General features: G+C 39.8%; 1 protein-coding gene across 4 annotated transcripts in view; it reads left to right on the plus strand.

Moving 5' to 3' along the window:
* ZEB1 (zinc finger E-box binding homeobox 1) overlaps window positions 1–10230 on the plus strand; it is a 195530-nt gene extending 185300 nt beyond the window's left edge. For all 4 annotated transcript variants that reach the window (XM_036841614.1, XM_036841616.1, XM_036841615.1 and 1 more), the window contains 3 exons: window positions 3752–5562; window positions 7390–7570; window positions 7696–10230. In XM_036841614.1, coding sequence (XP_036697509.1) covers window positions 3752–5562; window positions 7390–7570; window positions 7696–8300 — 2597 coding nt within the window. In that variant the 3' untranslated portion in view covers window positions 8301–10230. The remainder of the gene's footprint in view (window positions 1–3751; window positions 5563–7389; window positions 7571–7695) is intronic.
* Window positions 10231–17420: the final 7190 nt, after the last annotated feature.

The raw sequence follows: 17420 nt of genomic DNA on the forward strand, positions 1-17420 counted from the left end.
TAGAGGGGTGGGAAGAGGGAGGGGATATGGGAATATATGTATACATATAGCTGATTCACTTTGCTATACAGCAGAAACTGACACACCATTGCAAAGCAATTATACTCCAATAAAGATGTTAAAAAATTAAGTTAAAAAATAAAGAACAAAATATTTATATCATCCTGAGAAATATCCTTAAAATAATACAGCAGAGAATTTGACAGTGTTTTGTCTCTAAAATAAGATTCTTCAATGGAGGCCAATGAGAGTTCACCAAAGTGCAATTCAGCAAAAGCATTGTCCCAGGGTGGCCGACGGATGCCGTCCCAGTCTACGGCTCCCTGATGGTTTATTCCAAGGGGAGAGTTCAAGCAGGGCTACTCAGTGTCATCCCAGATAGATTGAGAAACTAGTATACCAAGACAGTGCTGTGACAATTTCATTATATTTTATACAGTATTCATCCATAGGAGATTGGAAAATTTTTTTAATGAAAAAACAAATGACCCTTCACCACAGATAGTTTTGAAAGCACTGTTTAGAGTATCTAATAATGAATGAACTGCATATCCTTCAGGAAACCTGTGTAATTTTTTTTCTCAGGTGAGTTTTTAAAAGGCATTGAGGGTCAGGGTCCTCAATTATATGCCCTAAAATTGCCCGGATAGTTGGTCTCTTCTGATACCCATGAAATGAACCCTATGCAGAGACGTGTGTCACCCGTCATGTGAATTTCGCACGTGGTGGGAACTGAGCTGTGAAGAGAAGGCCACCACACCTGCACACACAGGGGGTGCAAAAGAGCCCCTTCACCTGGGCTGGGATCCTCCCCAGCAAGTAACCTGGGTTTGTTCCACGGCCTTATAGTCATTTTAGCCTGGAAAACTTTTACATCAGGTGCAACCAAACACCCACCTCAGCCATTAAAAAAAAAAAGTCAGTGTTCATAGTACACCTAACTTTGAGCAGCACACCCTCCTGATATAACCTCCAGGGTTTAGTCGTTACAAACACTGACCTAGATCGACTGGTAAGGGAGGTGATGTACTTTAGCTATCATCCATAAAGCTATGAAGTTAGAGTTAGAAACAAGGGTTTTTCTAACAAACATAGTGACTTTGGCTCTAGAATAATTGTTCTGCAGACCTTCTTTGCAGGAGTGGTAAAGTATCAGGGTGATTCCCAATAAGCATAATGATAAGTAGCACTTACCGAACACTTAACTATGTACAGCCACATTCTAGTTATTTGTATGCATTAAGTCATACAGTTCTCACAATAACCCTGTGAGGTAGATGCTACTATTTCCTCTCTTTTTTACTGATGAGAAAATGGAGGTTCAGCAAGCTTAGCTTGTCCACAGTCACTCAGCTGGGACATGGCAGAGCCGGGGCCCTGACCCAGGCATCCTGTCTCCAAAGCCACTGCCGCACCCACTGTGCTCTTCCACCTCCCTGTTTGTAAAGATAGAAATAATCCGTGTTACATATGCTTATTCTCCTAGTGAGCAGGAGAACATGCGTGGCTCACTAGGACATATCCCTTATTTTACCCCCACTGGAAATTTTTATCTGATGCATTTTGAGTACTGAATCATATTTCAGGCATCCCATTGGAAAGATATTGATTAAACTGGAGAATTTCCAGAGGTGAGTTAACAAGCAAGTAAGGGTTCTAAAAACCATGTCCCATGAGGAATGCGTGAAAGACCTGGATATGTTCAGCCTACACAAGGGAAATGGAAGAATACACGTGGCAGCTCTTCATCAATTTGGAAGTCTGGCTCGTGGAAGAACAGTTAATAAACCAATTATGTGTGGCATCAGAAGCAAACTAGTACAGGGAAGTAGGCATTCTGACAAGCTGCCTTTGGCTTAGTACTGAGCCTCTGTCTCATTGCTTTTGTAAGGAATCACTAACACTTCTTGAGAGCACACTGAGTTTTGCTATATAATCTCATATAACTGCTACAACAATCCAGTGAGGATGTATCTACATTTATTTATGCACCAAAACACTGAGGCTTAAAAAGGTTAAGGAAATAGCCTGTGACAGAGCCGGAATCTGAACCCAGATCCATGGTCCTCAGCAGAGCCAGACTAGACTGTCTTCCACAGAGCTGTCCCGCGGCAGCAGACTCCTTTTAATAAAGGAGGGTACGCAGAGATGAGCGAGTGCCAAGGATGATACAAACTGAACTCGTCATTGAGAAGGAGGCTGTAGAGAGGGCTTACTAGATTCCTTCCAGTTCTGATTTCTTAGGTAAAAATTTCTGTGAAGATATAGTGCACTTGTCTTAAAGTTTGCAACATTGAAGTTACATTACTAGCAGAGCTTACATTGACTTTCTTGCTACTTTCCCTTTAATTATTAAAAAGAAAGGGGGAATGTGTTGGGGGGGTGGCAGTGGTGGGATGAACTGGGAGATTGGGATTGACATGTATACACTAATATATATAAGAGAGATAATAAGAACCTGCTATATAAAAAATAAATAAAATTCAAAAATTCAAAAAAAAAAAAAAAGAATAAAGCTGAATATACCAGAAACTAACACAACATTGCAAATCAACTACACATCAATTTAAAAAAAAAGAATAAAGTGGCTATAAACATCAAAAAAGGGGAGGGGGGGAGATAAAGAGCTTTAATTTTGCTACTGAGTAGATAATCAGCATCGTCACATTTCATAATTTTCATAATTAGCTGTTCATTCATCTAAAGAAGGTTTAAAGGGCATCTCTGTGAGCCGCTGAGCACTGTAACAGGTGCAGGTAAACGGCCCACAACACCTGGAGTTCGCTCCCTCCCTGAAAATGGGCATCAGTAACCTTTAAATTATAAATGATGAACTAGAAGTTAAAGCAAAAGTAAAACAGAAATAGGTTGTATGTAAATATTTCATGTAGCTCAGTGCTTCTCAAAATTTTCTGTCAAAGTATCCCTAGTGGCCAAGAAGAATAAATGCCTTGTACCCTGGAAGGTCTAGGGAAGCAACTTAAAGGAGGCCTCTGTAAGCGGGAAGCCTGTTTTTTTCCTAACATTTCACAGAAACGTTGCATTTGTGCAACACAGTCTAATCTGTGTCTTAATATTTAAATGTTTTAAATTATCATAACCACTGTCGCTAAAATTGAAAGATATTGATGCTCTAAGATGCTTTTCATACCCAGTAAAACATTGCCTGATATATCCAGAAGTACATACATCCCAGTTTAATAAGCCAAGGTTTATAACAATACCTTGTATTTAAAGTTTTCTTCCCATTGAAAAAGATCTTTTCAAGGAAACCTGTGGATATGGGAAGGATAGATATTCATGACTCATACAGTTAAGGCGAGATGTTCATACATGTTAAGCCTTATGGGAGATTTACTTTTCTTTCCTCTAATATTAATTTCTCCTACAGATGGTTAAGTAGAATAAAGTATAGAAAATTACATAAATTGGTGAAACAGGATAAGAAAAAAATTACTTGCAAGAGTAGGATATAATTTTTTGGTATTTGAGAATGATTTGAACTTTTAAAAGTTTGCAGAAATACTGTACACATATGCTGAGAAGATTCTTTTATTGGTTAGCACGCCGTTCAGACTAACGTTTTACTGGTGTTTATGACATTTACGTAGGTTTTGAACGTAAAGTGATGATTCTAAATAAAATTATATTACAAACATACATGGTAACCCCTTTTTAAATTGATACTGCTTGTTTCAGGGAAAACGTGGATACATAAAAATTTATGAATGTAATTTTTCTTGTTGTTTAGGAGAGAAGCCATATGAGTGCCCAAACTGCAAGAAGCGTTTCTCCCATTCCGGCTCCTATAGCTCACACATAAGCAGTAAGAAATGTATCGGCCTGGTGCCTGTGAACGGGCGACCACGGACAGGGCTCAAGACCTCGCAGTGTCCCTCACCATCTCTCTCGGCATCACCAGGCAGTCCCACGCGACCACAGATACGGCAGAAGACAGAGAATAAGCCCTTCCAAGAACAACTTTCCGTAAACCAAATCAAAGCTGAGCCTGTGGATTATGAGCTCAAGCCCATAGTGGTTGCTTCCGGAATCAGCTGTTCAACCCCTTTACAGAATGGGGTTTTCAGTGGCGGTGGCCCCTTGCAGGCAACCAGTGCTGCTCAGGGTGTGGTGCAAGCCGTCGTCCTGCCAACGGTGGGTTTGGTGTCCCCCATCAGTATCAATTTAAGTGATATTCAGAATGTACTTAAAGTGGCAGTAGATGGTAATGTAATCAGGCAAGTTTTGGAGAATAATCAAGCCAATCTTGCATCCAAAGAACAAGAAACAATCAACGCTTCATCCATCCAGCAAGGTGGCCATTCTGTTATTTCAGCCATCAGTCTTCCTCTGGTTGATCAAGATGGAACAACCAAAATCATCATTAACTACAGTCTTGAACAACCTAGCCAACTTCAAGTTGTTCCTCAGAATTTGAAAAAAGAAAATCCAGTCCCCACCAACAGTTGCAAAAGTGAAAAGTTACCAGAAGATCTTACTGTTAAATCTGAGAAGGACAAAAGCTTTGAAGGAGGGGGGAATGACAGCACTTGCCTCCTGTGTGACGACTGTCCGGGGGACATCAGCGCACTTCCGGAGCTAAAGCACTATGACCTGCAGCAGCCCGCCCAGCCCCGTCTGCCCCCCACACCAGAAGCTGCCAAGCCCGAGGCCTCTGCCCCCTCGGGGTCCGGAGATGGCAGCCTGTCTCCCAGTCAGCCACCTTTAAAGAACCTCCTGTCTCTTCTGAAAGCGTATTATGCCTTGAACGCACAGCCAAGTGCAGAAGAGCTCTCAAAAATTGCTGACTCAGTGAACCTACCGCCGGATGTAGTGAAAAAGTGGTTTGAAAAGATGCAGACGGGGCAGACTTCAGTGCAGTCTTCTGAGGCATCTCCTCCCGAGCCAGGCAAAGCCAACACCCCTGCAAAGAACGATGATCAGCCTCAACCTACAAATGCAGATGACTCCCAGGACGGCACAAGGAATCTCCAGAGCCCTCTGAAGATAACTAGCTCCCCCGTCTTACCAGTGGGCTCGGCCGTCAATGGTTCCAGAAGCGGCGCTTCATCCCCATCCCCCCTCAACCTCTCCTCCTCCGGAAACGCACAGGGTTACTCGTACCCGGCAGAAGGGGCACAGGAAGAGCCACAAGTCGAACCTCTTGACCTTTCACTACCAAAGCAACAGGGAGAGTTATTGGAAAGGTCAACTATCACTAGTGTTTACCAGAACAGTGTTTATTCTGTCCAGGAAGAACCCTTGAACTTGTCTTGTGCAAAAAAGGAGCCACAAAAGGACAGTTGTGTCACAGACTCAGAACCAGTTGTAAATGTAATCCCACCAAGTGCCAACCCCATAAATATTGCTATACCTACAGTCACTGCCCAGTTACCCACGATTGTGGCCATCGCTGACCAGAACAGCGTTCCGTGCTTGCGAGCGCTGGCGGCCAACAAGCAGACCATCCTGATCCCCCAGGTCGCGTACACGTACTCGACCGCAGTCAGCCCCGCGGTCCAGGAAGCATCCCTGAAGGTGACCCAGCCCAACGGAAATCAGGTAAAGAATGCTCGCACCCTCAACCTATTGGTCAAGTGCTCGTTTGACTTATTTCAGTGAATTTTTCTAATAAAAATCAGTCACGAGAGAGCCAAGCAGCTTGTTAAGCTGTCATTTTTGAAAGGAAATAGATGAATGTGTGCCTTAGTACTTTTCAACGGCAGTTTTGTTATTCTGCTGAGAAAAGGGTCGATGAGTCTCAGCTAAATATTGACAGTCTGAAACTAGAGACAGAAGAGGAAAGTAAAACTGGAATGCTCACTAATCAGACTTCTGTTTTTATAGTTAGATTCCCAAAATTCGTTAAGTTTCTGCATTGATTATGATCATTAGTAAATGAGAATTTGTTCACAGACGTTTCACACCAGGCAAACTTAGCTATCACTTTTTATGTGTTAACACCTCTGTTTATAAAAAGACTTTAATTAAACAAACAAAAATTAAGTATATAAAGAATTCATCTAGTGAATTTACTAATGATTTTATAAGCTGTAAACTAAATAGTGTTCAATCATAATGATATATGAGGAAATATACTTGTGAATCTATGTTTGCATTTTCCTCTTTAACTCCCCCCAAATCCATGACAGTTTTGATAGAACCATTTTGTGTGACTGTTGTGTGTCTCAATGTCTGGGCTTTTTTTTTCTGCGTCACTGACCTTGATGTCTCTCCATTTTTTTCCATCAATTTCTGATTAAATTTATCTCTAGTATTCATTAGATTCAATCTTTTTTCCAAATATTTGCTATAAGTAGGGGCAGCTAAAATAATTACAGTATCCTGTTCAAGTGTGTTTTGCTGCTTTTTTCTCCTTAACTATTGCTACCAATGGGCTTCCCGTAATTGTGGTAACTCTTGAAAAAGTTTTCACATGGCTAAATTTCTTACTAAGTCTAAATTTTGGGTGTATAAAACACTCTTCACGCCTTTGAATAATAAACAGGGAACCACAAACATTTCAGTTAATCATCCAACTAGATCAAATAACGTTGAAAATAGAGTCCCTTTAGCACCATTAGCAGCTTGCAAATGCCAGAAAAATGTCGGCGCCTCTCCCACCTTACAAAGCCGTGAGAAATGTTGAAAACCTTTGAATGTGTAGAAAATTTGTGAATTTAGAATGGAAGACTTCAGAAAAGACACAGGATCTTAGGGGCCCCATCCCACTACAGGCTCCCTGAAGAATTATTCTACCGACAGGAGGCCCAAGTTACCTCCCCAACCCTATCCCTAACCTGAAACTCTGAAGGTTCATTGTCTAGCAAGTGTTCTTGTTTAAAAATGTAGACCCTCCTACATTGTTTTTCCATGTTGCTCCTTAGAAAAGTGATAGGGAGACAATGGAGTTTAGTTCACAAAACTCTAAGGTTCTGGAAGATACAATTTAAAGACCACTTTTAAAAAACAGAATCTTAATTTTTGCTTAGTGAAACCCAGAATGAAAAAGTGAAGGTAAGTGATGCAGTCAGAAATCTGTGATTGTTTAGCAAACTCGTAAGTTAAAACTTTCTGCCAGTTTCTCATAAATTAACGATTCACATGGAACTGGGTGGACCGTGTTAGTACCGCGTTTTGTGTTTTCTTTTTGGTGCCCTTCCTTCTCGGCGCCAGCTGGCCCTGGGTTTGCTGCGGTTGTGGCTGTAGCGCCCCTCCCTTTTGTCTGTGTCAGCCCCACCTGTCACCTGGCCCTCCCCTTGGAGCCTGCTTTGGTCAAGCTGTTGAAAGTGTAAATCACAGTAGTTCTTTAATCTGTGCTTTTATTTATGTCTCTTGCTTATCTTGTAATTTTAAATGAAATTTTCCTACTTGTTTTTTTTCCTTTAGGATGAAAGGCAAGACACTAGCTCAGAAGGAGTATCAAATGTAGAAGATCAGAATGACTCTGATTCCACGCCACCCAAAAAGAAAATGCGAAAGACAGAAAATGGAATGTATGCTTGTGATCTGTGTGATAAGATATTCCAGAAGAGTAGCTCGTTGTTGAGACATAAATACGAACACACAGGTACGTATGCTCATGAACCTGACGGTTTTGGAAAAACAAATTTATAACCGTTTCCATAACCTGAAGTGCCCGGAAGCCTATCGGCTTAATGCCGTCTTATTTCATAGCTGTGCCCTTACTTTCAGGTAAAAGACCTCACGAGTGCGGCATCTGCAAAAAGGCATTTAAACACAAGCATCACCTGATCGAGCACACGCGCTTGCATTCCGGGGAGAAGCCCTACCAGTGCGACAAGTGCGGGAAGCGCTTCTCCCACTCGGGCTCCTATTCCCAGCACATGAACCACCGCTATTCCTACTGCAAGAGGGAGGCCGAGGGGCCGGAGCCGGGGGCCTCGGGCCCGGGGGGCCCGCCCGCGCACCACGCGGGGGCCCGCGCCTCCCCCTCGCAGGGCGACTCGGACGAGAGGGAGAGCTCCACGCGGGAGGAGGACGAGGACAGTGACAAGGAGGAGGAGGAGGAGGAGGAGGAGAGGGAGACGGAGGAGCTGCAGGAGGAAAAGGAAAGTGGAGAACCGCGAGGAAGGGAGGGGGAGGAGGAGGAGGGGGAGGGGGAGGAGGAGATGGAGGAGGAGGGGGAGGGGCACGAGGGGGAGGGGCAGGAGGGGGAGGGGGCGAACTCCGAAGGTGCGAGGGAGGGCGCGGGAGCTGGAAGCCCAGCCCGCAGCTTAGAACACAAAGTCGGCCAGGGCAGTGAGCAGGTGTCTGAAGAGAAAACAAATGAAGCCTGATGGTTTTTCTAGAAAGAAAGAAAATTCTAATTGGTAATGAAGTTTGTTCTATATTATACATGCTTTTCACGGAAACACAGTAACCTGTATACTGTGATTTCTGTTCACTACTGTGTAAAGTAAAAATTTAAAAAAATACAAAATACCAAAAAAAAAAAAAAAACACACACAAAAAAAAAATCCGGGTGTGCCTGAACCTCAGACCTAGTAATTTTTCATGCATTTTTCAAAGTTAGGAACAAGTTTGTAACATGAAGCAGATTAGAAAACTTAATGACTCAGAAAGCAAAGATGCAACAGGTTAAAGGAAACTGATTACTTAGATAAGCATCTGGCATTGTTTCATTTTATCAGTATTAATTATCACTCTTATGTTGGTTTATTCTTAAGCTGTACAATTGGGAGAAATTTTATAATTTTTTATTGGTAAACATATGCTAAATCCGCTTCAGTATTTTATTATGTTTTTTAAAATGTGAGAACTTCTGCACTACAAAATTCCCTTCACGGAGAAGTATAATGCAGTTCCAAACCGTGCTAACTACCATTTCTAAATTCAATCTAGAAGGTAGTAACTTCTAATATTTAGATGTCATAGTAGAGCGTATTCTCATTTAAAGTGTATCGTTAGCCTTAAGAAAGCAGCCGATAGAAGAGCTGAAGTTTCTTACTCATGTGGTTTAAATGGAGTTGAGAAGATTGCCGTTGAGTTCTGATTGCAGGGACTAACAGTGTTGATACTGGTGAGGACAGCAGAGCCGTCAGAATCAGTGTTCGTAATTGTGTTTGAGTACGTGGTAAACAAATATGAAGGATGTGGTATGAAGCTTTGTATCTCCTTTGGCCTTAAGCAAGACCTGTGTGCTCTAAGTGCCATTTATCAGTGTTTTCAAGGCTCTGACCAGCCTCCGTTCATGCGTGGCCTACAATAACTAGCATTTGTTGATTTGTTTCTTGTATCAAATTCTAAAATAAAACTTAAAACCACTGACTCTGTCAGAGAAGCCAAACACTGGGACATTTCACCCTTTAATAATTCCTCAGTATTCATTTTGCGTTAATTGACTTTCAGAATTTCTCTACAGAAATGAAAGGGAAATTTTCTAATCTGCTTTATCCATGTACTTGCATTTCAAACATGGACCTGCCATTGTTATTCGGCTCATAATTGTTTCCAAATGTTAGTTATTATGGACCCAGTTTATTAACAACATTAGCTGATTCTTACCTATCAGTATTATTTTATTTCTTTTAGTTTATAGATCTGTGCAACATTTTTGTACTGTATGTCTTCAAACCTGGCAGTATTAATACCCTTCTTAACTGACATATGTACTTTTAGTTTTAGAAAACTTTTATATTTATGTGTCTTATTTTTATATTTCTTTATTTATTACACAGTGTAGTGTATAATACTGTAGTTTGTATTAATACAATAATATATTTTAGTATGAAAATTTGGAAAGTTGATAAGATTTAAAGTAGAGATGCAATTGGTTCTCTTGCATTGAGATTTGATTTAACAGTGTTATGTTAACATTTATACTTGCCTTGGACTGTAGAACAGAATTTAAATGGGAATGTATTAGTTTTACAACTACAATCAAGTCATTTTACCTTTACCCAGTTTTTAATATGAAACTCTTAAATTCTGAAATTCACTGTGTGACTAACAGCATGATGCTCTGCGGTTTTATTAAGAGATTAGTCTAACCATGAAGTCTCATTTCCTTATAAGCCAAGCTAGGGCAACCGTATATAAACAGTGTTGGGAACAACGTTTAACATTTTGTGCCAATTTGTTCCTGTATTCATGTATGTAAGTTACAAATCTGACTCTTCATTTTTAAGTTCCTTGTTACACCATGGTCATTTTCTAGTTTTTTACCAGACTCCCCCATCTCACAATAAAATGCATCAACAAGCCTGACTGACTTACTTGCTGTCATTCTTTTAATCATTATCAAGATTTTCTTTGGAAAACTCTGTGACATACATGGGGGTATTATACCGTCGTCCTGCGCTTGGTTTATCTTGGGCTGGGTCTGGGTAGACTAAATGGTGTAGACATTCCCCGCTAAATCATGGATTTTCCTGCGGCTGGGTGTTTCTGGGAAGGTCAGAGGTGACAACTAACGGCCTCCCCGGAGCTTGCTTCCTCTTCCCGAAACCCTTAGCCCCTCACTCCTGATCCCGTGGCCTCTCAGCCTTCGGGGAGCCTGGGTTAGGTGCCTTTCCTCTGGGCTCCCACAGCCCCTGTACCTGCCTCATCAACTCAGCCCTTATGCTGTGGCTCGCACCCCGCCCACCGGGACGGGCTGTGTCGGCCGCCGGGTCACCCGCCCCAGTGCCCGCCCGGCAGAGTGCCTGGCCCAAGTACATGCGGCCACGTTGGTTGAACGAGAATATAATTTGCACATTAACAGAGCTCAGCTGTGTTTTTCTTTGCTACTCTTTTGCTTCTATATATGTTCAGTGATTTCAGCAATTTAATAATTTTTTTATTCAGGCCCTACTAAACACTAGACAGACATAACAGACAAATAGTAAACTATACCTTTCCCGTTCCCTTTCTGTTCTGATTTGCGAGCTTATTTCCAGGTGTCGTCTTTCTGGTGTTTAACCTAATGGTACATGACACAGGCATTCAAGGCCTCTGGTAGGAATTGATGGGACCCCCTCCCCTTCTCATGGCCTCACGTTCCTAGGTGATCGTTATCAGCATGGTGCCTCATTTCTTCCATCACTGAGAAGAGCTACCCAATAAACAAATTCATTGTATAGGGTTAGAAAATAAGAATAAATAACCCCTTCTTAGGAGACATGCATACTACAGTCACTCTGAGGAGCAGCTCAGAGAAGGCAAGTGCTCGACACATGTGGGTAAATAAATGGCTAACAAAGGCCTCCAGGTTCATCAGACACGTTCTGACAGTGAAACCGTGTGGCTGCTTCCCATGACTCCCCCAGGTCCCGTAACAGCAAGAGTGTCATTTGTCCCTGACTTGTACCATGCACAGGTGCTTCACTGCTGTTGTCAAAGCTGATTTCACAAAAGCCTTGCAAGATTGAAAGACCATGTGCCCATGAACACAGACATACTAAGTAGCAGAATAAAGATTGGAACATGGGTCCACCCGACTCTAAGAGCCATGCCCTTAACTAGCCTGCCTCACATCTCACTTACACCATCTACATTTAAACTCAATCCTGGCCTTAAGTAACATGAGTAGAAAATGTCAGCAAGACCAATATACAGTTTATAACATGGTGAAAAAGAAAAGCAAGGGCAAGGGTTTTTCAAATCTGTGTGCAAACTTAAAATTAGCCTTGAAAACGTGAAAATGTAAACTCAGAACAGATCTCTTAGGATCAATTAGAACAACTACAATATGGTCTTTGTCTTCTGAACCTAAAAAAAAAGCATAAATTCCTCTGTTCTAGTGAACAAATACATTCCACTCAACAATACACATTTTTTCCCAACAACACATGGGACATTCATGAAGAGAAACCATCTTATGGGCCATAAAACAACCCTCAAATTCAAAAGAATTGCAAACAAAGTGGTTTTTCTCTGACTACAAAATAAACTAGAAATCAGTAACAGATACATCTGGAAAATCCACCCCCCTCTGCAAAACTACTGGAAATTAGACAACACATTTCTAAGTAAAATATGACCGTTATGAATTATGAAGAACTAAGTAAAAATGAAAATGCAACATCAGAAGTTGCAGTGTGCAGTAAAAGCAGTGCATGTAAGAAAATTTATAACAAACACTTTTATTAGAAAAGAATAGAAGGTGCAGTCATCTAAGCTTCCACCTTAAGACATCAGAAAAAGAATAAAATTAAACCCAAACCAAGCAGAAAGGAGGCAATAATAAAAGGCAGAAGTCAATGGCATAGAAAACAAAAACAATTGAGTAAATCAATGAAATCAGAATCTGATTCTTTGAAAAAATTAATACAATTGATAAACCTCTAACCAGATAGATCAGAGAATTAAAAAATGGAGACAAATCACCAAGAACGAGAGAGAAGATCTTCTTGCAGATTCTACAGGGTAAAAGGATGAAAAGGAAGTATTACAAACTTTATGCCAATGAATTTGACAACTTTGATGACAATGTCACGTCCAAAATACCAAAACTCACTAAAGGAGAAATAGATAACCTGATTAGTCCAATCACAAAAATCTTCCCACAAAGAAGACTCCAAGCCCAGATGGCTTCACTGGTGAATTCTTCCAAAAATTTACAGAAGTTATTGTACCAATTCTACACAAACTCATCCAGAAAATAAAAGAGGAAAACACTTCCCGCCTTAGTCTGTGCAGCAGCATTAACCTGATAGGAAAACCAGACAATGATATTACAAGAAACAAAAACTACACACTAATAGCTCCCTGGATGTAGATGCAAAAATCCTTGACAAGATATTAGGAAATCATTTTGAATAGTTTATCAAAAGGAAAGTAAATTACAACCAAGTGGAATTTATCCCAGGACTGCAAGGTTGTTTTTGCATTCAAAAACCACCTTGTAAACCAAAAATTTACATAGTTTTTACATATTTACATCATATTTACAGAGCAAAAAGAAAAACTATATATCATCTTAACAGGTGTACAAGAAGCATCTGACTAAATTCTACACCAAGTCATACAAGTTCTCGGCAATCTAGGAATAGAAGGGGGTTTCCTCAACCTGATAGAGGGCACCTGCAAAAAAACCCCATAGTTAATATAATAATTTTGAAAAATTAAATGCTTTCCTCCTAAAATTATGAATAAGGCAATAATGTCTGCTCTCACCCTTTTATTAAGCATTGTACGGGAGGTCCCACCAGGTGCAACATGACAAGAAAAATGAAAGGCATACAGATCGGGGAAAAAAAAGAAGTAAAACTTTTTATTTGCAGACAGCTTGGTTGTCTATGTCGAAAAAAAGGAATTTACAAAAAAGCAACTAGAAAAGGTGAGAGCAAGGTTACAGGATATAAGGTCATTATGCAAACATCTATCATATTCTTACAGTAGGGGTAAAATGGAAATTTAATTTTTTAATGTATGAAATATTTAGGGATAATTTAGCAAAATACGGGCAAAACCTAGGCACTGAAAAATACAAAACACAGCTGAAAGAAATTAAAGGTGCAATGAAAATGAAAAGATATTCCATGTTTATTGATCAGAAGATTCAATGTCATTGCTGTGTCAATCCTCCCCAAATTTATATATTTTTAAAAAAAATTTTTAATTTATTTATTTTATTTATTTATTTTTGCCTGTTGGGTCTTCGTTGCTGTGTGTGGGCTTTCTCTAGTTGCAACGAGTGGGGGCTACTCTTCGCTGCAGTGCATGGGCTTCTCATTGTTGTGGCTTCTCTTGTTGTAGAGCACGGGCTCTAGGCACGTGGGTTTCAGTAGTTATGGCACACGGGCTCAGCAGTTGTGGCTCACGGGCTTAGCTGCTCCGCGGCATGTGGGATCGTCCCAGACCAGGGATCAAACTCGTGTCTCCTGCATTGGCAGGCAGATTCTTAACCACTGCGCCACCAGGGAAGTCCCTATCCTCCCCAAATTTATCTATTGATTCAACACAATTCCAGTGAAAATTGCAGCCACATACTTGTAGAAACTGACAGGCTTATTCAACATTTATATGGAAATGCAAAAGACTTCAAGTAAGCAAAAGAATTTTGGAAAAGAATAAAGTTGGAGGACTTAGACTACCTGATTTCTAGTGTTACTATAAAGCTACAGTAGTCAATGCAGGGTTGTAGTGAATGGACAATACAGGGTTGTATAAGAATGGACATATAGATCAAGAATACAGAATTAAGAGTTAGGACGAGATCCACATATTCATAGTCAACTGATTTTTGCCAAAGGTGCCAAGATAATCCAATGGTTAAATGATCATCTTTTAAAATGTACTGCTGATAGATATTCATATGCAGGAAAATGAACTCGATCCTTACGTCACACCATACATAGAGATTGTTTCAAAATGGATTGCATACTTAAATATAAGAGCTAAAATTATAAGTCTTTTGGAAGAAAACATAAATTCTTTGTGACCTTCGATTAGGCAAAGATTTCCTAGATAAGATACAAAAAGGATGAATGAGTCATAGAGGAAAAGAATTGATGAATTGAAATTTATGAACACTTTAAAATTTTGCTCTCCAAAAGATACTGTCAAGAAAATCAAGAGGGAAGACACAGACTTCTTCAAGAGGGAGAAAATATTTGCACACATATATCTATATAGCCGAGAAATGAAAATGTGTCTACACAAAAACCTGTACACAATGTTCATAGCATCATTACTTATAATAGCTAGAAAGTGGAAACAGTCCTAATGTCAATCAACTAATGAATAGATAAATGTGGTATATCCATACAACGGAATATTATTTCATAGTAAAAAGGAATGAAGTACTGACGCATGCTACAACATGGATGGACCTTGAAGACCTTACACTAAGTGAAAGAAGCTAGTCACAAAAGATAAAATATTCTGTTACTCCATCATATGAAATATCCAAAATAGGCAAATCTAAAGAGACAGGAAGTAGATTAGGGCTGGGGGTGGGGAGAGAATGCCTACTGACTGCTGACAGGTATGGGTTTCTTTTGGGGACAGTCGAAGTTCCAAATTAGATTGTGGTGATATTTGCATAACTCTGTGAATATACAAAAACCATAAAATTGTACATTTTAAGGGGGCTGCTTTATGGCGTGTGAATTATATCTCAACAAAACTATTAAAATATATGTATGTACATTAATAAGACAGCCCAATTTTTTTTAATTGGACAAAAGATTTGAACAGATACTTTACCAAAGAAGACATACGAATGGGAAGTGAGCACATGGAAAGATGATCAACATCATCAGGCATTAGGGGAGGCAAAGTAAAGCCATAATGTGCTACCACTACACACCCAAGAGAATGGCCAGAATTTAAGACTATCAGTAATACCAAATACTGCGCAGGCTATAGAGCAACTGGAACTCTCACACATTGCTGGTGGGAATTTAAAACAGCACAACCACTTTAGAAAATAGTTTGTTGGTGTCTTACAAAGTTAAACACATTCTTAATATACAACCTTGAAAGCCCACTCCTTGGTATTTACCCAAGATAAATGAAAACATATGTCCACTCAAAAACTGTATTAAAATGTTCATAGCAGTTTTAGTCATAATAGCCAAACTGGAGATAACCCAAATATCTATCAACCAGGGAACAAATAAACAAACTGCAGAATTTCCATACACGGGAATAAGTAACACACAAGCAATAAGTAACATATAACAACATGGATGAATCTGAAAAGCAGATATGCAAAGTATAACATGAAGCGTGGTGGCCACACAGGTATACACCTTTGTAAAAACTGTAAAAATTATCCTTTTTGATGCCAATCTCACACAACCTCCATTTCCTTTATTAATTAAAAGATCAAAACAACAGGTAGTAAGTGCTGTCCTTGTGTTCTAAGTAAATATTTGAGTTGTGTTGCAGTAACTCAGTATTTCTATTATTGGATTAGGTTTCTTCTTTCAGTCTTAGAGTACTAGAAGGTGGGAAGGGGACTATCTCTTAAATGCAGACATATTCAAGTTAGAATTTTTTAAAAATCATCTGGAGCTTCAGAAAACGCTATGTTCTATTATTATTACTTTGGGGCTTGTATATTCTTTTTTACTGTGGTAAAATATATACAATATAAAGTTTACCATTTTAACCATATTTAAGTGTACAATTCACTGGCATTAAGTACATTCACAATGGTGTACAACCATCACCACTATCCATTTTTCATCATCACAAACAGAAACTCTGTACCCAATACTCCTCCATCCCTCCCTGTCCCCAGCCTCTTTAACCTCTATTATACTCTGTTATATTTTCCATCTCTATGAACTGGTCTACATACTTCATATGAGTGGAATCACACAGTGTTTGTCCTTTTGTGTCTGGCTTGTTTCACTTAGCATAAAGCCCTCAAGGTTCATCTATGCTGTAGTATGTATCACAACTCCATTCCTTCTCAAGGCTAAATAATAGTCCACTGTATGTATATGTTACATCTTGTGTATCCACTCATCTATTGATAGACATCGAGTTGTTTCCGCCTTCTGGTTACTGTGAATAATGCCCCTGTGAACACTGACTTGCAAGTATCTCTTTGAGCTCCTGCTTTCAATTCTTTTGGGTGTATACCTAGAAGTGGAATTGCTGGATCAAATGGCAATTCTAAGCTAAACTTTTTGAGTAGCTACCAAACTGTCTTCCACAGTGGTACACCATTTTATATTCCACCAGCAAAGCACAAGCATTTCAATTTCTCCATGTCCTTGCCAACACTTGTTATTTTGTTTTGTGTTTGATAATACTTATTCCGATAAATAATACTTATTTCTTCCACTCAGATAGACCTAGGTTTAAATCTCAGAATGTTAGGAATCACTTCTCAGGTTCTTCGTTTATAAAATGTATTTAATATGCTCCCTCGTGAGGATTAAATGAGAAAACGTGTACAAATGTTTCAAGCATATGCACACATAGTAGGTGGTTAATAAATAGAAGAGTTTCTCTCCTAACTATTCATCTTCACATACTGCCCATTAATTTTCCTTAAGTACAGCTCTGATTATAGCTCCCTGTTCATGTGTGACCACTGCCTATGGAGTAAAAGCCAAATTCCTTAGCAGTTACACCTTAATTTCCCCGAATATAATTAGTAGCTCATATTTACTGAGCACTTACTTTATGTCAGACACTGGGATACTTGTATTATACTTATAAACTGTTTAATCCTCATAATGACGCTATGAGGTAGGCCCTGTGGTATAATAAAAATGTACATATTGGGGAAGGATTGTGGGAAGATGGTTGAGTAGGAAGCACCAGGCTCTGTCTCCCCACCTAGACAACAATTACCTAGGCAGAATATGTCTGATGTAACTATTTTGGTACCCTGGACACTAGCGTCCAAGGGAAAACTTGGACAGTAAACTGAAGCTAATTTTGGCCAATGTCCAAAGTTAACTGTTGGTCACCAGGGGCAGTTACCTGTCCCCCAACCCCAGCCTGTGAAA

The sequence above is a fragment of the Balaenoptera musculus genome, chromosome 2, assembly GCF_009873245.2.
Source record: "Balaenoptera musculus isolate JJ_BM4_2016_0621 chromosome 2, mBalMus1.pri.v3, whole genome shotgun sequence".
In the NCBI taxonomy this organism is placed as follows: Eukaryota; Metazoa; Chordata; class Mammalia; order Artiodactyla; family Balaenopteridae; genus Balaenoptera; species Balaenoptera musculus.